Genomic DNA, 23,824 nt, shown 5'->3' with positions numbered 1-23,824 from the left:
ATAATTAAAGCAACTGCTTCTGATGTATGGAGGCAACTGTTGTTGTTGTTGTGGTCTTCAGTCCTGAGACTCGTTTGATGCAGCTCTCCATGCTACTCTATCCTGTGCAAGATTCTTCATCTCCCAGTACTTACTGCAACCTACATCCTTCTGAATCTGCTTAGTGTAGTCATCTCTTGGTCTCCCCCTACGGTTTTTACCCTCCACGCTGCCCTCCAATACTAAACTGGTGATCTCTTGATGCCTCAAAACATGTCCTACCAACTGATCCCTTCTTCTGGTCAAGTTGTGCCACAAACTTCTCTTCTCCCCAATCCTATTCAATACTTCCTCATTAGTTATGTGCTCTACCCATCTAATCTTCAGCATTCTTCTGTAGCACCACATTTCCAAAGTTTCTATTCTCTTCTTGTCCAAACTATTTATCGTCAATGTTTCACTTCCATACATGGCTACACTCCATACAAATACTTTCAGAAAAGACTTCCTCACACTTAAATCTATACTCGATGTTAACAAATTTCTCTTCTTCAGAAACGCTTTCCTTGCGATTGCCAATCTACATTTTATATCCTCTCTACTTCGGCCATCATCAGTTATTTTGCTCCCCAAATAGCAAAACTCCTTTACTACTTTAAGCGGCTCATTTCCTAATCTAATTCCCTCAGCATCACCCGACTTAATTCGACTACATTCCATTATCCTCGTTTTACTTTTGTTGATGTTCATCTTATATACCCCTCTCAAGACACTGTCCATTCCATTCAACTGCTCTTCCAAATTCTTTGCTGTCTCTGACAGAATTGCAATGTCATCGGCGAACCTCAAAGTTTTTATTTGTTCTCCATGGATTTTAATACCTACTCCGAATTTTTCTTTTGTTTCTTTTACTGCTTGTTCAATATACAGATTGAATAACATCGGGGAGAGGCTACAACCCTGTCTTACTCCTTTCCCAATCACTGCTTCCCTTTCATGCCCCTCAACTCTTATAACTGCCATCTGGTTTTTGTACAAATTGTAAATAGCCTTTCGCTCCCTGTATTTTACCCCTGCCACCTTTAGAATTTGAAAGAGGGTATTCCAATCAACATTGTCAAAAGCTTTCTCTAAGTCTACAAATGCTAGAAACATAGGTTCGCCTTTCCTTAATCTTTCTTCTAAGATAAGTCGTAAGGTCAGTATTGCCTCACGTGTTCCAACATTTCTATGGAATCCAAACTGATCTTCCCCGAGGTTGGCTTCTACTAGTTTTTCCATTCGTCTGTAAAGAATTTGTGTTAGTATTTTGCAGCCGTGGCTTATTAAACTGATAGTTCGGTAATTTTCACATCTGTTAACACCTGCTTTCTTTGGGATTGGAATTATTATATTCTTCTTGAAGTCCGAGGGTATTTCGCCTGTTTCATACATCTTGCTCACCAGATGGTAGAGTTTTGTCAGGACTGGCTCTCCCAAGGCCGTCAGTAGTTCCAATGGCATGTTGTCTACTCCGGGGGGCCTTGTTTCGACTCAGGTCTTTCAGTGCTCTGTCAAACTCTTCACGCAGGATCTTATCTCCCATTTCATCTTCATCTACATCCTCCTCCATTTCCATAATATTGTCCTCAAGTACATCGCCCTTGTATAGACCCTCTATATACTCCTTCCACCTTTCTGCTTTCCCTTCTTTGCTTAGAACTGGGTTTCCCTCTGAGCTCCTGATGTTCATACAAGTGGTTCTCTTATCTCCAAAGGTCTCTTTAATTTTCCTGTAGGCAGTATCTATCTTACCCCTAGTGAGATAAGCCTCTACATCCGTACAATTGTCCTCATTTTTGAGACGTTTGTATTCCTTTTTGCCTGCTTCATTTACTGCATTTTTATATTTTCTCCTTTCATCAATTAAATTCAATATTTCTTCTGTTACCCAAGGATTTCTACTAGCTCTCATCTTTTTACCTACTTGATCCTCTGCTGCCTTCACTACTTCATCCCTCAAAGCTACCCATTCTTCTTCTACTGTATTTCTTTCCCCTTTCCTGTCAATTGTTCCCTTATGCTCTGCGTGAAACTCTGTACAACCTCTGGTTCTTTCAGTTTATTCAGGTCCCATCTCCTTAAATTCCCACCTTTTTGCAGTTTCTTCAGTTTTAATCTACAGGTCATAACCAATAGATTGTGGTCAGAGTCCACATCTGCCCCTGGACATGTCTTACAATTTAAAACCTGGTTCCTAAATCTCTGTCTTACCATTATATAATCTATCTGATACCTTTTAGTATCTCCAGGGTTCTTCCATGTATACAACCTTCTTTCATGATTCTTAAACCAAGTGTTAGCTATGATTAAGTTGTGCTCTGTGCAAAATTCTACCAAGCGGCTTCCTCTTTCATTTCTTAGCCCCAATCCATATCCACCTACTACGTTTCCTTCTCTCCCTTTTCCTACACTCGAATTCCAGTCACCCATGACTATTAAATTTTCATCTCCCTTCACTATCTGAATAATTTCTTTTATTTCATCATACATTTCTTCAATTTCTTCGTCATCTGCAGAGCTAGTTGGCATATAAACTTGTACTACTGAAGTAGGTGTGGGTTTCGTATCTATCTCGGCCACAATAATGTGTTCACTATGCTGTTTGTAGTAGCTTACCCGCATTCCTATTTTCCTATTCATTATTAAACCTACTCCTGCTTTAGCCCTATTTGATTTTGTGTTTATAACCCTGTAGTCACCTGACCAAAAGTCTTGTTCCTCCTGCCACCGAACTTCACTAATTCCCACTATATCTAACTTTAACCTATCCATTTCCCTTTTTAAATTTTCTAACCTACCTGCCCAATTAAGGGATCTGACATTCCATGCTCCGATCCATAGAACACCAGTTTTCTTTCTCCTGATAACGACATCCTCTTTAGTAGTTCCCACCCGGAGATCCAAATGGGGGACTATTTTACCTCCGGAATATTTTACCCAAGAGGAAGACATTATCATTTAATCATACAGTAAAGCTGCATGCCCTCGGGAAAAATTACAGCCATAGTTTCCCCTTGCTTTCAGCCATTCGCAGTACCAGCACAACAAGGCCGTTTTGGTTATTGTTACAAGGCCAGATCAGTCAATCATCCAGACTGTTGCCCTTGCAACTACTGAAAAAACTGCTGCCCCTCTTCAGGAACCACACGTTTGTCTGGCCTCTCAACAGATACCCCTCCGTTGTGGTTGCACCTACGGTACGGCTATCTGTATCACAGAGACACACAAGCCTCCCCACCAACGGCAAGGTCCATGGTTCATGGGGGGGGAGGCAAGTGTTATTGAGCTCCAATTAGATGATAGGCACCTCTGCTGGTAGACAATGAGATAAAACATTCTTATAAAACATGACTATATTTATCCGAGTCCATTCTGGGTGAAACTTCAATTAATTCTCCCACACCAGCTGTAGCCATCCAACCCCAAAACGCCAATTTTATGCTGTCTTTTGGCTGTGGAAACAAGATTATCTGAAGAATAGCAAGTGTTACTGGATCTCCATAAAGACAGTCCACCACTCTTGACCAAATAAATACTTCTTCAGTGGAGCATACCACCAAGTCACGTAAGTTCGTGCTACCTCGAAGTTACAAAAACAGAACACTGTGCATGTTTGTTGGATGATGGGATTAATGTCCTAAAACCCTGCACCCCCCTCCCCTCCTCCTTGCAGTGCTGTATTTACGCAGTTCTCCAATATGAAGACATCAGTAGATATCTATTACACTCACTGATAAATCAAGGTTCTGTCAATTTCCTTAGCTGAGATGGATTCTTCATGTCAGCACTGACAAGGCTCATTTTTAGTATTTGCTTAACACCTTAAAATTTTTTTGGCAGGTGTGATAACCTTCTTTAACCTCCTACTGATATCTCCATATCCACATTTTCATTGTTACCACTAACATGACAGTTACTTAGATGCAATACACACAATCAAGTAACCTTATTCCCACGTACTGATAATGCAGTTTCCAGTTTTCTCAGATAAGACATAGTTCCATAAGAACTACTAACTACTCATTTTCTCATCATGTATGGCTGTTGGAGCAATTCATGCATAATACTTGAGAAAATCTCTCACTATGATGCCACAATTAATGTGCATTTGGAGATCATGCTAAATGACAACTCCAATCAGGGAGAAAGACTGTCTATAGCTGTGACTCCAGCCAGTTGTTGCCAAAGCGTACTTTCAATTATGACTGTACATGATAGCACACAGCATTTTGTTGTTAGGCTTACAGTTTGACTTCAGAAAAGGAACATGAACAGAAAATTAAATTTATTGTTTTGTGTGCAGCATATCTGCAGAGTTGATAAGATGGAGGCAGTAGGTTTCTTTTTTAATTAACACTAGCATCTGATCACGAGGACCACACTATACTTTCGTCTAAGTTAGAGCACTGTGGAGGTAGGTCTCTTACCAAACCAGTGATTCCTTAAATATGTGGCAAACAGGAAGTTCCAGACTGTCCTCTGTAGTCTCGTACACTTTGATCAATATACTTGTGTCACTGACAAACATTCCAGTTTTTGAAACACCATTTAGAGTGCTTATGAGGTCAGTTATGTTGATTAAAAACAAGACCAAGTCCAAATCAAACCTAGTGGAACTCCACATTTTATGTTCCCCATTCTGAATTTAGTTTTACATCTATGGTACAGTTTGTCAATGTCAACTTCAGCTTTCTGTTAATAAAGTTACAGAATCAATCTGTGCAATATGGTTACCATAACAGATTATTTTCCCAAATAGAGTCTTACTGTCTATACCAGACACATTCAGGAGGTGGCTTGGTGAGTAAGAGTGCTCACTCTCATTTCCCACATGGTTAGTGAGTTTTCACAGCAAAAAGGAATGGTCAGACATCATTACATAGTGCAGGAAAAGTGCAACATGGTGCCTTCCGAGGAACAACCACAGTTATGTTTAGCATAGTCTTAGATACACAGTAAGGAGGAGTTCTTATTATATTGATGAAAAATAGCACAATGATAATGTTAGGAACTTAAACACGAAGGTCAGACACACCAAATACTAATTTACAACTCATCCTGCAGGATTCCGTATGCGTATGATATGTAGTGCTGTCTTGAGATGCTCAGTGTGCCTTCAAAGCTCCGAACACAATGAAAAAATTCAATTTACAATGACATTACAATATTTATAAGGCAAAGAGCGAGAAGCAAAGGTGGAAAAATTTAAGAACGCTTTGTTGAGTGATGTGACTGAAGTAAGTATTCATCATATGGGAACAGAGAAACAAACATACGAATAATTTTCCCTAACATTTTCACTACTCGACAAATGCATATGAAATTTGAGCAAGGCACCATACTGGTGATTTATATGGAGTGGATACTAGTTTCATCATCACAGAAGAGCTACTGGACTCAGTTCCTATGAAAGACACTACAACAGGGCCACGTATTCGTGTGTGTGTGTGTGTGTGTGTGTGTGTGTGTGTGTGTGTGTGTGTGTGTGTGTGTGTGTGTGCAAGACAGTGTTGAAAATAAAGAGTCTACAATGAAAGAGTTTCACTTCTGTGGCTACAGACAGTGCAGCCACAATGGATGGTGGAAACATCAGTTTTGTGGTACTTTTATGAAAGGTGCTAAAATCATTACCCGTCTCACATGAGATTTTTGCAATACATTCCATTCTCCACAAAGAAAATTTATGTGCTACCAGTTTAAAAACTCTTTTTGGAAGATCTGCAAATCAGTTATGGTGATGTTGGATATCGCAGTGAAATGTGCTGGCAGAGTTGACACCAAGCCCTTGAGAGATTTTTTTGAATTTTGGAGTGAAGTAGATATATTTATGGACACAATTGGTAAGCCTGTTGCAGAATTATAAAATAAATAGTGACTGGCAGATCTTGCCTTTCTCTGAAACATTATACACCATACGAATGTTTTAAATTTAGCATCACATGGTAAAAACACATTAATTTCAGAAGTGTATGACTGTAGTCAGGTCTTTAAGATGAAACTCTCTTAGTGAAAAGACAGCTAGAAAATTCCAACACTGCTCATTTCTATAAGTTGTCATCTTTAACAATGGTAACAGTGTGCAATTTTGAACAGTACCAAAATATTCTCACTGATCTTCTCCACACACATATGACTTGCAAAGTTAAATGTAAAGGTTCATGTCTTCTCATTTGCCTTTCCAGTTCATGTTGAGAATGTGGAAGCAGAACTACCATTGGAACTTACAGACCTACGATCTGACAGGCAGCTGCATGATAAGATTCATAATAAAATTAGTTTTGGAGACTTTTATTTGAATTTTTCTCAACATAAATTTCCACAACATTACATGTCACAGCTATTATTATGTCAGCGTCCGGATCTACATACTTCTGTGAGTAACTTTTTTCTGCAATGAAGGGAATAAAATCCAATCACAGAAGTTCACTGGCAGGCTTCAACTCAAAAGCATGTCTTTGAATTGCCAGTGCTCAAGAAGTGGTATCAGACATTGATGCTTTAGTGAAAAGCAAAATAAGTAAAATTCATTGGTAACAGGTGCTTTTATGTTTAATGTTTAAATAAAATGATGATGAAATACAAGTTTATGTCAGTTTCAACTTCATCCTAGAATGTATTCATCATAAGAGTGCAACAGTCACAAGAAATATCATGTTTTGTATTCAGCTGTCCCAAGTTTCCACTTCCAGCAAAATATTAAAGGAGATGTAAGTTTCATTACACTATCATTTTGCTTTAATGCAACAGTCTTTGAAAACAAATTTGCCACAAAACATTTCAATGAGCCACTGTAATGCAATATAACACACTATGAGTTGCTCCATGTAACACATAACATAGCGAAGCTACTGTCACTCCCCTCCCTTCCTCTCACTCCATCTTTCCCCACCAAAATGATAATGATGGAGTGATCAGCTTTTAGGTAAACTGATGACTCTATCATTATCCTTCCAGCAGACAAAGGATCTACCACTGTGGTACTTGACTAAAAGGCGTATTTTAGTGAAGGTCTATGCCAGCTGCCTGACACCTCTACATACAGTGTCTGCCATCAAGATCCCATCCCTGTGATTCAAACTGACTTGCAGCCCCTCCTTAAAACCTCAGGTCCCTCACAAGGACTAAAACTTCAATCCATAGAACTTCTCAGGCACCTAAATCACGCACCCCCACCTTTTACCTTCTTCCTAAGATCCACAAATCCAATCATTCTAGCTATCCTACAGTTGCTGGCTTCAAAGCACCCACTGGATGTATATCGGCCTTAGTTGATCAGCACCTGCAACCCCTAGTACAAAGACTTATCTCCTATATGAAACATACTACCCATTTCCTAGACTGTCTGAAACCGATGCCAGGCCCACTTCCACCACACACCTTGCTTGTCACCATTGACTCAAACTTCATAAATACCAACATCCCCCACGTACATGGTCTCTCTGCTGCTGAACATTTCCTCAGTCAACGCCCACCTGATTCCAAACCTATGACATCCTTCCTATTCACCTTAATTAACTACTTCACCTTTGAGGGGCAGACATACAAACAGATCATGGGTGCGGCCAAGGGAACCACGATGGCTCCTTCCTATGCCAACCTTTTCAAGGGTCGCTTAGATGGGGCTTTCCTGGTATCCATAAATCTCCAGCCCTTGATTTGGTTTAGATACACTGAGGGCGTATTTGCCATATGAACTCATGGTGAGGCTGACCTGTTAAAATTCCTGGAATCTCTGAATACCTTCTCCCAATTAAGTTTCACATGGTCCTATTCCAAATCCCATGCCTCTTTCCTTGATGTTGATCTCATCCTCACCAAAGGCCAGCTACACACTTCTGTCCACATTAAACCTACTAACGAGCAAGAGTACTTATATTTTGACAGTTGCCATCCTTTCCATGTCAAACATTCCCTCTCATACAGCCTTGGCATTTGAGGCATACTCCTTACAACAGCACACCACCAATATCACCTCAGTCTTCACTGGACGTAATTTTCCTACCAACCTAGCTCAAAAGCAGATTTCCCAGGCCATCACATCCAGTCCTGGTACTACTGATCACTCCAAAAAACAACTTCAGAGCACACCAGTATTATTCCAGTGTGGAATGCATTAATCATCTACTTCGGCAAGGCCACAGCTTCCTAAAATCATGCCCTGAAATGAGATCCAGTCTTTCTGAGATTTTGCCCACCACATCTAGAATAGCTTTCCGTCACCCTCCCAATCTCCACAGTATTTTTTTCAGACCCTATGCTCCTTCTGCACCCATCTCCCTACCCTAAGGCTCCTACCCCTGTGACCATCCCTACTGCAAGACTTGCCCGATGCACCCTTCTACCACCACCTACACCAGCCCTGTAAGTGGCAAAACATATACTGAAATGACACATGCCATATACCACCTGTTATGTAAACACTGTGTCAGCCTTTTACATCGGCTTGACTACCACCAAATTATCAATTAACATGAATGGGCATAGGCAGAGGGTGTATCTGGTAACATGCAATATCCTGTTGCTGAGCATGCTCTACAACATGACAGGCATGGCCTCCGTACCCGTTTCACCACATGTGCCATCTGGATACTTCCCCCAGACACCAGTTTCTCAGAACTCTGTAGGTGGGTACTTGTGACACGACATGTCCTTGGTTCTTGTCACCCACCTGACCTTAATTTATGTTAATTTCTTCTGCCCAACAATTTCTTCACAGCAACCAGTCTTTTCTTCACTTTGTTTTAGTTTTATACATCTTTCATTGTCTTAACCTTCTATTTTTAACTGCCCCCCTCCCCACCTCTGTTACATACAGTGCACTTAGCTTTTCACTCTTATTAACTCACGTATGATGTTTAAGCTGTAATCTCTGTCTTGCATATTACCCTGTCTTCCACCTTTATGCTCTCCAGTTTTCAAATCTCGTCTGATGCAGTTCCCAACAATCAGTCTTTCCTTCTCATCCCATTCGTAAGTCTCCCCTGATCCACAGTTCTGGGTGATTTCCCAAAATCTATCCCTTTTCCTAGAATTCTCCAGTCCTTTTCCTTCATCCCTATCCCTTCCTCTTAAACCCTTCTGCCTGAAGAAGGAGTCACTGTCTCCAAAAGCTGGCCTTATTATAACCTTATTTTATATGTATGTTCTGCTGCTGCTTGGTGAGTAGATTTTTTATCTATACAATTAAATTATTTTCCATATTTCACGCAAGTTGTTTTGTCTTTAATCATCACTGCATCCAAATTTATCTCATTGATACCTCTATAGTTTACAGTGAAGCTAACATCTGAGAAAAATGTGCAGCTTGATTTTTGAGTAACTCCATCAAATTTCTAGTAGACTATACATTTATTTACAGATTTCTAACTGACAAAGTATTTCAGTGCAGGTTCGTGCCTCATAAAATTGGGCTGTGACTGATAGTGAGTTGCAGAAAATCTTATGTGGACTAAATGTTCATCAGCAAGATCTGTAGCAGTTATTCTGCCAAACATAGAAGTGAGAGCTTTGTGCCCTGCCAACCCCTTGAAACAATCTGTCACAGCTTGATCTGAAGCAATTTATGTGTAAGCTTCTGCTGATATTAGGCTCTGGTTAAATTACCACTGTTTCTTCTATATTTACTGGAATTTCCATGATTCAGTTGTTGTAATTAACAGTGTGATCAGCAGATGGTATCCGAGTGAAAGAAGGCTTCATGTACATCCCTATGCCAATTTGGTAATCTATGTAGCAGAAACTCTGCCATATCAAGTGAGCTGCTGAAGGCCTCATGCAGTGAGAGTAAATCTTTGCTGACTATCTAACTGAAATGACACTGCATCTTTCTAATTGAGATTTGTAATTTGATGTTAAAAGTGCCAGTTCTATTTTTATTATGCTACCAAGTGATAATACTTTTCATGCATGGGATCACGTACTGCATTCGTATGAAAGTGAACATAAATTTTAAGCTGATTATTAAACTAACTAAAGTAAGGCATTCAAATTTTAAAAATTATGAAGGAGTTCTTTTTCGTTTGTTGATAGAAAAGAGTAAAGTAGCTCATTTTCGAGAAGCCACTGTGAACTTGCTGTGTTCAAGAAGTAATTAAACAAAATTACTGTAAAAAATAAAAGGGCTATTACATCACCAACCCTTTAAAAAAAAAAGAAAAAAAAAGACAAAGAAATTATGTGATTGTACATAAATTTTGAGGAATCTTGACATTTGCAAAAAGTTTATAAACTGAACCACTTCATAATACTGGTACCAGATGCCTGGTCTGCTGAAGAATGGTTCCTTGATGCAGTGCATCAGTTTCTACCTTGGGCATCCCACTGCATTAGACTTAAGATGTTCCATAATATGTTTCTACACGAGTACATGAAGGAGAGGTTTTCAACTTTAATTAGGATAATGAAAGAGTAGGATGCACCACTCTAAACAATGTTACGCTTTTTTCTTGTGATCACTAACTTCCAGCAAGAAACATGATCATAAAAACTACATCCTATCTGTTGTTGCTAGATTTTTCAATCACTGTTGTTGACATATGATCTGTAATGGAAGTAAAAAATAACGGTTTACAATCTGGCAACACTTGGCATTACTTTTCGAAGCCTAACAGAGCAATGACATTTTTACTTCAAAATAACGATGCTAATGGTAGAAGTGGGCACAAGTAACTCTGAAATAATGTTGACTGAATCCATGCCTCCATAGTTATGTGCTGTTCCGACAGTTTCTTGATGGCCCAATACTTACACAAAACATAGCTGTGTTGCTAATACATTATGTCTGCACTGATATGTTGTGGGAGTCAAAACCTGATGTCACAAAATGTAAATCCATTCATGGAGGGTTCAGAGACTGTTGGTTATGCAGCCTTTAAACTGTATGTCTGTCTTACAATCCACCAAGTGCATTTTTTCCCCTGGTATTTCTGAAGATACTTCTACTCTCATTTTGAGATGTATAGAGAGAGTCAGTAGAAACAAAAGCTACTCATGGGGAATATCATGTAACTCCTAGCATTACCATGTATTGTTTTGACTCCTATTGCAAAAGACATAGTTTAATGTATAATGAGGTGTGCCAAGTTGACAGGAATTTGAGTTTATGCCAGTGATTAAGTAGAGTTATTATGCCTCATTGTCCACAAAGTGCCACAACATAACATTTTTACTCAGATTCTGCTGGGATTACTGATTATGTGGTTCATTTCCTGCATATCTTCCTAACTGTAATTTAATCACCTCTTTATTAAAGGATTAAGACAATGAAAAAGTTAAAAGTAAAATTACTTTTTTCAGTTGCACTCTTTTGGAAACATTACTTGAATTTTGCTCCTACACTATTAAATGGGCAAGAAAAAAGTAAAGGACATCTTTGTAAATTACCTCCAAAGCACATTGTACAGTGGATCAAGACAAGTTGCAGTATGGGAGAAGTCCACCTGATCTGGTCCACTGAAACTGCTACAGTTTCCATCACGTTTGTTGATCACTAAACACTTAAAGGAACTTATGTGATCACTCTGTGTCGGGAGCAAAACTAGAAAAAAGAAAAGACTGGTAACTTACAAACACAATCATGTAACAAAATACAGAGGAAACATTTTGCATAAACATATGCAACTCTAACTAACTTCAGAGTCACTAGGAATGCAATAAAGAAACAATGTAATGAAAGAATGCACCTTCCCCCTTGCCCTTTCATCCTCACTGTCATGCATACATGCACACAATTATTCTGAAGATTCAAAGTTAAGTCAGTTGCAAAATTGAGCACTTAGTTTGCTATTTTCTACTAAAACCTACTTATACTCTGCTTGTTGGCCATGACCGTAGAGCGTGTCAGGCTCAAGGAATTAATGAGGCTCTCATCAATTTTGAGATATGTCTGGTCCCCAGAAGCAGCAACCCATGTTGCCCTTCGACCATGTCGGGGCCCGATGTTTGGCACAAGGCCTGGAATCGAATACCAGGGACCATCTCTTGGTGGACGACCATCTTTTCGGCTACTGTTACCGGCTGCTTCGTGGCCTGGTGGCGGAGCGGGACGACCCAGTTGGCCTTTCTGAAACAAGGAAACACACATAAATCCATAACTATCAAGACATCTTTAGTGAACATATAGATATTATTAACTTACAGCTAATTAGGTAATTAACATGTATATGGATCACTGTAATTAACTTGTGCAGCAGAAAGGATATGACTTTCGATATCCAATTTTTGACAGTTAAGATCTGAGCAGTTCGCAAACACTTTTCCACAGCAACTTACCATTTGGTGCCTCCACCCCTCCTTTTGTCTTGCTCACCTTCACACTCATCAGTTTTCAGTACTAATTTTCATACACATAGTATACAAATCTTGCAGTTGTGTACCCCTGGCATTCCTCTCAGCTAGATGCCACAATGGGCACTATTAATTGTGATACATTCTGTACAGAAATCCACCTCTGATACCCCTTTCTTCTTGGTGCCCCAAGTTGTCCCTTGGGTTGCTTGGATCTTAAACTGGCCCTGATCAAAACTACAATTTTATAGTATCAAACTGCTCTAGACAGTTCCTCTTCCTGTTTATAAGATTGATCAATCTTTCGTGTGTTGGTAGCCCTGCGCCTGCTATACGGACGTTTGAGTCACAGCTCCCGTACAAGATAAGTAATTTTAGTAGTAATAAACTGTTTCTAACACTTTAAACTAATTTATTAAATTAATTATAGTGCTCTTCAAGCGTAACATTAAAAGTTTTTGTCTTACTTGCGTATTTTCACAGTAATCAAGCAAAGTTCGTTTTGTTTACAATTCACGGCCAGGCCGAACTTTTGAGCTTTCAGATTAAACTTCATACCGCAATTTTAAGTGCATTTACTGATAGTTCAGTGTGCCAAATACGTTTGCTGCCCCTTTATATCTGTAGAGTATCGTCATCTCTTAAGTAATTTCCAGTAAGAAACTTCTGAACCATTGTTTACATTGTTGCGAGTAGGCCTAATTTTTTGTACACATATTTTCATTGTTTTCCGGTAACTTAATTGTCTTTCTGTCACTAAAATCGATTTGTACCATGAGTGTAAAGTGCCTGACGTGCCGTAGAATCGTTAGCTCTGGGGTCTGGTGTGATGGATGTAGTAACTTTTTTCACTGGGGCGATTGTAGTGGCGTGGGAATTGGGAAAATGAGCGAGACTCATCAGTGGTTCTGTAGGCTATGCAGTAGAGACAAAAAGATTGTGGAACAGGAGGGGAAAATTGCTGCCCTTCAGGCTGAGTTAGATGAGGCTAGACGAGAACTGTGCAGGTTAAGGGGGGAGAAGGGTAAACAGGGGTGGGAAGTGGCAACAGGCATAAGGAACAGGCCAAGAAATTCTTCTGACAGCTTTGTTATTAATGCACAAAATAGGTTTGACCTGTTGCCTCAGTCGGAAACTGATGAGCCTCTCACAGAAGTAGATGTAGACAGGGCTCAACAAGCTTTCAGCAGCAAATTGAATAAGAAGGTAGGGAAGTGTGCAAAGAGAAAGAAAGTCTTGTTGCTAGGTAGTTCACATGCTAGGGGTGTGGGCCAACTTCTGCAGGATGAATTAGGGTCAGAATACCAGGTCACAAGTTTTTTCAAACCTAGTGCTGGACTGGGGCAGGTTACAGAGGATTTAGGTTCGCTATGTAGAGGCTTTACTAAGGAAGATACTGTGGTTATTGTGGGTGGGTCGGGCAACAGTATTGACAGAGATCCGGGGTACAGCTTAGAGAGTGTGACCTGGCAAATATTGCATCGGCATCGAGTCATACCAGTGTTGGGTTTGTGTCGGTTCTGGAGCGCCACGACTGGCCTCATTTGAGCTTTTCTGTCAGGAGAGTTAATTTGGAGTTGGAACGGCTACTTGGATCTGATGCGGGGTCACACATTGGTGTGGTTCCTGTTGATTCACTCTGTAGGTGGGACTATACTAGAAATGGCCTACACCTCAACAAGAAGGGGAAGGGTAAACTGGCTGGGCTGATAGCAGGAAATTTAAAGGGGGGAGGAACTACATCTCATGGTGGTAACTCTTTTTTAGTGTAAGATCAGTGTCCAGTGGGAAACTCAGCCAGGCAAGTACTAAAGATGTTAAAAAAGTTCAAGATACTCACAAAAGTAAAATGAAAAATGTTAGTATATTTCATCAAAATATTGGGGGATTGAAGAATAAAATTGATGAGCTTCTGCTTTGTTTAGAAGATATAGAAACTGAGAATGTAATAGATGTACTGTACCTGTCTGAGCATCACATTGTCACTGATATGCAAAAGGTTAGCATCAATGGGTACAAATTAGCTGCACATGTAAGTAGAGATAATATGATGAGAGGAGGAGTTGCCATATATGTCAAAAGCTTCCACAGCGCAAAACATTTAGAAACTAAAAAATTTTGTGTAGAGCAACATATGGAAGCATGTGCCACTGAACTAAAACTAAATGATGGCACTTTCATAATTGTAACAGTGTACAGGTCCCCCTCAGGGAATTTCCAAGTATTTCTAGAAAACTTGGATGCTTTGTTGTGCTATCTGTCAGACAGGGGGAAGCAAATTATCATTTGTGGGGATTTCAATGTTGATTCCCTGAAAGAGTGTGATAGGAAGACTGACCTTGTAGTATTACTCAGTTCTTTCAATTTGAGCTCCGTCATTGATTTTCCTACTCGGATAACAAAGAATAGCAGGACATTGATAGATAACTTTTTTATAGACCAAGTTAAGTTTAAGGACATAAATGCTTATCCTGTTGCGAATGGTATTTCAGATCATGGTGCACAGCTAGTTACAGTACATGGCATAGCTCCATGCAGTATATCAAATCAGAATTTCAAAGTAGTGCGTTCAGTTAACAATATAAATACTGCAAACTTTAGGGAAAGACTAAAGGAGCTAGACTGGGATGAAGTGTATATGGAACCCGATGCAAACTTGAAATATGACTTATTTCACGATACATTTTTAAGGGTATTTGAAAATTGTTTTCCCAAGAAAACAGTGAAACATATTCCAAGAAAACACATAAAAAACCTTGGCTAACTAAAGGAATAAGAATATCTTGCAACCGTAAAAGGGAACTGTATCTAACAGCAAGACGGAGTACTGACCCCGAAATTGTTCAATATTATAAAAACTATTGTGCGGTACTAAGAAAAGTTATTAAAAAGTCCAGAAGCATGTGTATCATGTCTGAGATCAGTAACTCTGATAATAAAATTAAAGCAATTTGGAATATTATTGAAAGGGAAACAGGGCAACCATGAGCACAGGAAGACTTTAGTGCCATAAAACTGAATGACAAGTGTACTAACAAACAATCTGAAATTGGAAATATTTTCAATAATCATTTTTTAAATGTTGTGGAGAAAGTAGGATCTAGATCTTCACTAGAAGAGGCAAGGCTTTTAATAGAAGAGGCCATACCTGTGCAGTTTGAAACAACTGTATTTCCGCCAACCTCTCCCTCTGAAATCAGTAAAATAATAAACTCACTGAAAAGTAAAAGCTCTTACGGAATTGATGGCATTTCCAGCAAGATACTTAAATCTTGTTCCCCACAGATAAGTAGGATTCTCAGCCACGTATATAATACCTCTTTGGAGCAGGGTGTTTTCCCTGATAGACTGAAATATGCCATTGTAAAACCATTGCATAAAAAGGGGGATACGTCGGATGTCAACAACTATCGCCCAATCTCTCTTCTGACAGCTCTATCAAAAATTTTTGAGAAAGTAATGTATTCAAGAGTAGCCTCCCATACATGTAAAAATCAAGTACTAACAAAATGTCAGTTTGGTTTTCAGAAAGGCTTTTCAACAGAAAATGCTGTATACGCTTTCACTGATCAAATATTAAATGCTCTGAATAACCGGACATCACCCATTGGTATTTTTTGTGATCTCTCAAAAGCTTTTGACTGTCTAAATCATGGAATTCTTTTAGATAAGCTAAATCATTATGGTTTGAGGGGGGCAGTGCACAAATGGTTTAATTCATACTTAACTGGAAGAATGCAGAAAGTTGAAATAAGTGGTTCATGTAATGTTAATACAACAGCTGATTCCTCAAACTGGGGGGCTATCAAGCACGGGGTCCGACAGGGTTCGGTCTTAGGTCCTTTACTGTTCTTGATATACATTAATGACTTACCATTCCATATTGATGAAGATGTAAAGTTAGTTCTTTTTGCTGATGATACAAGTATAGTAATAACATCCAAAAACCAAGAAATAAGTGATGTAATTGTAAATGATGTTTTTCACAAAATTATTAAGTGGTTCTCAGCAAACGGGCTCTCTTTAAATTTTGATAAAACACAGTATATAAAGTTCCGTACAGGAAATGGCACAACTCTAGTATTAAATATAGACTTTGAACACAAGTCTGTAGCTAAGTAGAATTTTCAAAATTTTTAGGTGTGACCATTGATGAGAGGCTAAACTGGAAGCAACACATTGATGGTCTGCTGAAACGTCTGAGTTCAGCTACGTATGCTATTAGGGTTATTGCAAATTTTGGTGATAAGAATCTCAGTAAATTAGCTTACTATGCCTACTTTCATTCACTGCTTTCGTATGGTATCATATTCTGGGGTAATTCATCGTTGAGTAGAAAAGTATTCATTGCTCAAAAACGTGTAATCAGAATAACTGCTGGAGCCCACCCACGGTAATCTTGCAGACATCTATTTAAGGATCTAGGGATCCTCACAGTAACCTCACAGTATATATATTCACTTATGAAATTTGTTGTTAATAATCCAGACCAGTTCAAAAGTAATAGCAGTGTGCATAGCTATAACACCAGGAGAAAGGATGATCTTCACTATGCAGGGTTAAATCTGACTTTGGCACAGAAGGGGGTAAATTATGCTGCCACAAAAGTCTTTGGTCACCTACCAAACAGCATCAAAAGCCTGGCAGATAGTCAACCAACATTTAAAAATAAATTAAAAGAATTTCTAGATGACAACTCCTTCTACTCATTGGCTGAATTTTTAGATATAAATTACGGGAGGGAAAAAACTAACTTAAGCATTAGTGTCGTGCAATATTTTTGTAATGTAATATCTTGTACAGACATCTTTCATTAACCTGACACGTTCCACATCATTACGAAGTGTCGTATTCATGATCTATGGAACAAGTATTAATCTAATCTAATCTAATCTAATCTAGCATATATTCCACAAAAAGGCAGAAAAGTGTTGTCTCCATCTTCTCACTCTTTAATCCTTTTATTAATCTGTTGTGCTCTAATGACATTCTCAATTGGTTCATTAGAGAAGTTACTTTTAAGCAGCAATGCAAATGTATCATGAAACTGTTAAATTTAATATTAGCATCTGGATCCTAATAAAACACATCACAATCTACCTCTTATATATAGCTATTACAAATAGAACACTAGCTTTTTTGACAAGAGCAAAAACCATTCATGGACTTGTTAAAAGAATCATCCCAGTATTTATATGAATTATTTCCAGAAATCACACTAAACCTAAATCAGGATGACCTATCTATAATTTCAGTATAACTCCTCCACCCACTATCACTTGTAAATATAGGCAGCTATTATCAACACTCTCAATGCAATGAAGATTTAGTAACAACTACTCACAGATTATGTAAACCCTGTCCCATGTGCATAGGTCATTAAGCAGTTAATTCATTATTTCAATTATGTCTCTTACAGAAATGTAAGGACTGAAAAAAAAAGAGTTCCATGATAATGACATTCTTACCCTGCATGAAAAATTCTTAACCTGTGTGAAAAACACTGAGGAATGCTTCTATCCACAATTTACCAATACATTTTTCATTAGTATTTTGGAACAAAGGAGCCTTTTAAATTCTGAAAAAATAATCTTATCTTCAGAGGACACAAAATGTTCACAATTACCTAATAATTTGGAAAGTATTACTCTGATCAGCCTTATTATCAATTATTGTAAATATCTGTGGCACATATGCCTGGAACAGATCAAGAGTATTTAATTGCTAGGCAATGAATTAGGGATGAACATGAAGCTTTTTTTCTTATTTCAGATACCATCAGCTGATCTGAACAGGCAAACATTACTGGGAATCGCATCAAAACAATCACCACTGCCCCATGCCCCCAGAGACTATGGATGAATTGCTCATACCAAGCCTTGACAGATTGTTTCAAGGGTTTGTCAGGCCATAAAGCAATCACTTCCATACTTTTGGCAGAATAACTAGTACAGATCTTACTGGTGAACATTTAATCCATACATGATTGTTAGCAACTCATTGTCTGCCCCTGCTCAATTTTATTAGATAAGGACTTGTACTGAAAAACTTTGCGGGTTTAACAACACTACCAATTCTGGTGAACAGCATCTAATCATATTTAGAGCAGAACTGGTACATAAATGTATAGTCCACATGAAAATCTGAAATGTAAATGAGAAACTTCAGGCAGCAGCTAAGGAACATAGCAACAATTCACATAAGAAACATTATTCAAATCAAGAAAAAGGAGATTTACAACACAGACATAGGAGAAACACAGAAGAGCATGGAAAGCAGTCTAATACTTTATTAAATTGATGTTCCTATAGTTTCTCAGTTTTATATTCCACCCACAACGATAATTCATTCTGCAGTGGAAAGGGGGGTGATCTGAAACTTCTTTGCACATCAAAACCAAGTGTAAGACCAGAATACAAATCAGGGGCCTTCGTCTTTCGCAGGCAATTGCTCCATCAGCTGAGCTCTCCATGCAGGACTCGCTACACTTCTTCACAGTGAACTGACACACAGTTTTAATCTGCCGAGAAGTTTTATATTCTATGCCTGATACAAATCCATCACAGATTTTAGCAACCAGTTGTTTCACTAATAGGTTTCTGTCATTTCTGATGTAAAAAGTTAGCAAAAGATAAGCTTTTCTCATGTTATACATCAAATACTGTATAATTTTGTATCTATTACTTACCAAATAGCCAAGTTTCGCTCATAACAATTTATATTAATGAATCAACTATTCACAGAAATGTTCATTCAGAAGATGATATAGTTACGCACCTGGAAACTACCAAATGTATAGACCTCTCCTCTTGAAGAGAGAATGACAGTATGGCTGCTGCCTGCCGCAACCTGGACTGCGGTGTGAGGAAGCTTCACTCTTGTTGGCACCCCTCGTGGAGTCAAGTCTGCTAGGCCCAGTTGACCACTGGTATTGCTGCCAAATGTCAGTACCTCACCTCCTGAGAGCAGCAATACTGTGTGGTGAAGACCACAGCTGACCTGTGAGGGAAAGGCTTGTCAGGAGATCCAGTGAATAATGCTGGTACCTATCTTTTGTATTTTAAAAATTAACTAATTATATAAATAGAGACAGCAGCTAGAAAATGTTAACTTTCATTCAATGCCATTTTCATTTGAGACAGAAATCTTTCACTCTGTATGGAATAAGCATGTGTTGGTAGCATTGGGCAACAATTCTGTTCACATTTTCAGCTGTATTAGATTTTTCAATTGTATGTAGTTATATTTCCAATGCTGATTTCAAATGTGAAAATCATCTTCCTCTCCTGCTGTAACTTTCAAACAATTCAGTGGCTGCTGTTAATTTTGCATACAAAAATTAATTCAAAAGAAGTGCTGGCACCAATGTAGCAAAACAAAGATTATCCACTGTTATACATGACAAGTTAAAAGGATATGCTACACTAGGATTCAAACACAAGAGTCGTAGCTACTGCAGGACAAGTGCTACCGATTAGAATATCTGAGCACACCACATGGACTGTCACATGTCTTAAATTTTCCATGAACACCACTTCACATGATAGAAATATATTGGATGTAATGACAACACGAAGACCTGACCTCATTGACAGGACACCAGGAAGAGGCACTCATGCCATAAGCGTTTGGCAGAGGTTTCACAGAAACACTTTCAGACTATTTCTCGACCACCCTACTCTTGAATAGCACATGGGAGAAATGAACACCCAAATATTTGCATGCAAGCTCTTATTTCTCTTATTTTATTATAATGGTCGCTTCTCCCAATGTGGGTGTGACTCAACAAAATATTTTTGGCAAATGTGACTGAAATTTCATGAAAAGATCTCACGGCAACTAAAAATAGCTTTCTTGTTTTCATATTCATTGCAATCTCTCACCTATTTCATTAGAATACAAAACAAGCTAACCTTCTTTGAACTTTGGCCGTGTCCTCCATCAATCCTATCTTGTAAGGATCCCATTCTGTGTAGCAAAAACAGAAGAGGATGGATAAGCATATTGTAGGAAGTCTCTCCATCTTCAATGCACTCTACCAATAAAACACAGCCTTCCTCACATTTTCTATTTGATGATTATCAATAAAACACAGCCTTCCCCACAACATTTGCTATGTAATGGTTCCAATTTAAGTTGTGTGTAATTGTTAGTCCTAACTATTTAGCTGATCAATAACCTTAAAATTTTTGTGTTTACTATGTAACCAAACTTTAAAAGTTACTTTTTTAGTATTTATGTGTAGGACCACATATTTTTTATTGTTTTGGATCGACTGCCACTTTTCACACAATGCATATACCTTGTTCATATCATTTTGCAATTTGTTTTTAATCTTCTGATTACTATATTAGATGGTAAATGACAGCATCATCTGCAAACTATCTATGACAGCTGCTCAGACTGTTTCCTAAATCACTTATGTAGCTGAAGAACATGAGAGACCCTGTAATACTTCCTTGGAGAATCACATATATCACTTTGGTTTCACTAGATGACTTGCCATCAATTACTATGAATCGTGATCTACCTGACAGGAAATCATGAATCCCAGCACGCAACTGAGACAATACTCCACATACAAGCAATTGGATTTGAAGCTGCTTGTGAATAATGATGCCAAAAGCATTCTGGAAATCTAGAAATATTGAATCTACTTGAGATTTGCTTGATGGCACTAATTACTTAGTGTTAATATATCAACAAAAATAATCTACTTTCGAAAATATAATAATACGGATATGCTGTAACACCAGTTCCCAACTGTGGAATTCTGAGAAACTGGTGTCAAGGGGAAAAATTGAGATGACACATGGGGTGAAACACGCACCAAGGTCATGACTATCATGTTGTAGAACATTCTCTGGAACAAGATACTGTATACATCCACTATCTATGTCCATTCATCCTAACTGATAACTTGGTGGTAGTATTACCAACAGAAAAGGACAAACAGTGTTCACATAACAGCTGGTATAAGATATGTCATTTCACAGGTGACTTTCCCTTCAATAGTGTACCTTTTGCCAGTTACATGGCTAGTATAGATGGTGGTAGGAGAACGCACAGGGCAAGTCTTACAGTGAGGATGATTGCAGGGGTAGGAGCCATAGGGTAAGGAAATGGGTGCAGAGGGAGCATAGCATCTGACCAGGATACCACAGAGGCTGTGGGTGGGACAGGTAAGAGAGACAAAAAGCTATTCTAGGTGTGGTGGACAAAATGTCAGATAGAATGGACTTCATTTCAGTGGATGCTTTTAGGAAGTCATAGCCATGTCGAAGTAACTACTTAATACATTCTATACGAGGATAATACCGAGTGACAAGACGCCTAGTCCTAAGTTGCTTTTTGGAGGTACCATTAGTACCAGGATTGGATATGATAGCCCAGGAAATCTGCTCCTGGACTAGGCTGGTGGGGTATTACATTCAGTAAAGGTTGAGATGAGAATGGTGATGTACTGCTGTAAGGAGACTGCATGGGAATGTTTGACAAGGAAAGGTTGGCAACTGTCAAAATGTAAGTACTGTTGTCTGTTACTGGGTTTAATGTGGAAAGAAGTGTGCAGCTGACTCTCCTTGAGAATGAGGAAAGTGGCATGGGATTCAGAATAGGATCATGTGAATATTAACTGGGGGACTGTATTTACAGATTCCGAAAATTTCAACAGTTCACCCTCACCATGGGTCCATATGGCACAAATGTTGCCAATGTATCTAAACCAAGCCAGGGGTGGAATGCTTATCAAGTTCAAGAAAGCCCCTTCCAAGTGACCCATGAAAAGGATGGCACAGGAAGGAGCCACCCCAGTTCCCACAGCTGTGCCACTGATCTGTTTCAATGCCAGACATAAAGTAATTGTTGGTAAGTATAAAGCTGATTAGTGTGAGCAGGAATGAGATCATAGGTTGGAATTGGGTGGGCATTGGTTGAGGTAATGTACAGCAGTAGACAGGCCATGTGCATGGGGAAGATGGCATCTATGGTGAGAAACAAAGTATGTGGTTGGAGTGGGATGGGACGGATTTCAGATGATCCAGGAAATGATTGGTGTCTTTGATACAGTATAGATTCTTTGTGCTATAGCTTGCAGGTGTTGCTCAACTAAGACAGATTTACGTGCACTGGATACTTTGAGACCAGCTGGTATGTAAATACTGTTTGGCCTTCTCCATTGGTTTGACTAAATTTCTTTTGATTTCATCAATGATCACAAAGCTTCTGGTCCTTAGACTACTGGTTTCAGTCAGTGATGACCATCTACAGATCTGTTTTGTAACAGGTACTAAAATAACAAAAGCCGTAGTGGCATTGCCATGGAATATACACATTATCAGCTTAGCATCATTGCATATATTTAAAACACATTTGTGATGATGCTAAGCTGATTTTGTGTATATTCTCTGACAATTCTATTATGGCTTTATTATATTAGGACATGTTATAAGGCAGATCTGAGGATGGTCATTGCTAACCAAAACTGGTAGTCTAAGGACTGAACGTTTTGTGATCATTAATGAAAATAAAAAAAATGTGTTATATACTTCAGTGGTATCCACCACTATTAACTCTCTGCATCGAGCAGCAACGTGCTCCTTATGCACAGTCAAGAAATGCATCATTGGCTGCACTTCTCCGTGCTTGGCCCACTGTTAACATTGCAGGCCGCCTTCGCATACATGTGCTTCAAAACAGAGCGACAGGCCACCCATAACACTCGGCAAGTAGCTATCCAGAATATATAGCGACTCCAGCCACTGGCTCTATTAACTATGGAGCCTCATTTAATACCACTCCTGACGTCTACAAGCCGTTTCTCATTATACTATGTTGTACTCCTCAATTCAGAAGTGCTACACTGCAGTGGACCTGCTGTTTGATATTGAATTCAGACATCCTGGACATTGGCATAACACCATCAATTTATATAATTTGGCAGTTGGTAACAGAATTATTTGTATCAGTGTTGTGTCAATGAATCATAGAACAATGATATATTTATTGTGTTATTCCTAGGTATAACACAATGAAATGGCGATGAGCCAGCTACCATCTACATTGGAAGCTCTACTAATGCAACTTATTCATCAACAGGATGAGAACCAGAAGCTGCTACTGAACACCCTCCAACCACTTCTTCAAAGCTTTCCTTCCTCTGATGAGACTTTAGAGGATTAGGAAGCCTATGAATCAGGATTACTGGAGCATTTCCATGCATTCGAGGTAACTGACACCAGCCTCATGCAATCTTTGTTTCTGTCATGGTCTAAAACTGACATTTACCGGCTACTGTGCAAACTGGCCCACTTATCTGAACCTTCAGAGCTTACCTTTTCAAATATTTGTTTGTTGCTGACTAAATATTACTAGCGGCATACCCATGTTATTTCCTCCTGGGTAGCATTTTACCAATTCAAGAAACAGCCAAACCAGACTCATAAAGAATGGGCTGCAGAGTTGCAAGGTTTAGGGCGAAAATATTATTTTGTTCCCCTCAAAGTAAGGAGTCATACAC

At 38.9% G+C, this 23,824-nt stretch overlaps 1 protein-coding gene across 1 annotated transcript in view; it reads right to left on the bottom strand.

Annotated features, from left to right (window-relative positions):
- LOC126267346 (E3 ubiquitin-protein ligase MYCBP2) overlaps positions 1-23,824 on the bottom strand; it is a 1,244,949-nt gene that overhangs the window by 1,081,412 nt on the left and 139,713 nt on the right. Inside the window, exons 16-18 of the mRNA XM_049972469.1 lie at positions 19,084-19,305; positions 11,824-12,082; positions 11,404-11,557 (exon numbers count right to left, since the gene is read on the bottom strand). Coding sequence (XP_049828426.1) covers positions 11,404-11,557; positions 11,824-12,082; positions 19,084-19,305 — 635 coding nt within the window. The remainder of the gene's footprint in view (positions 1-11,403; positions 11,558-11,823; positions 12,083-19,083; positions 19,306-23,824) is intronic.

This window comes from Schistocerca gregaria, chromosome 4 (assembly GCF_023897955.1).
Source record: "Schistocerca gregaria isolate iqSchGreg1 chromosome 4, iqSchGreg1.2, whole genome shotgun sequence".
Taxonomy (NCBI): domain Eukaryota; kingdom Metazoa; phylum Arthropoda; class Insecta; order Orthoptera; family Acrididae; genus Schistocerca; species Schistocerca gregaria.
The sequence above is the reverse complement of the archived record's forward strand: the minus strand, read 5'-3'. Positions and strand labels throughout refer to the sequence as shown.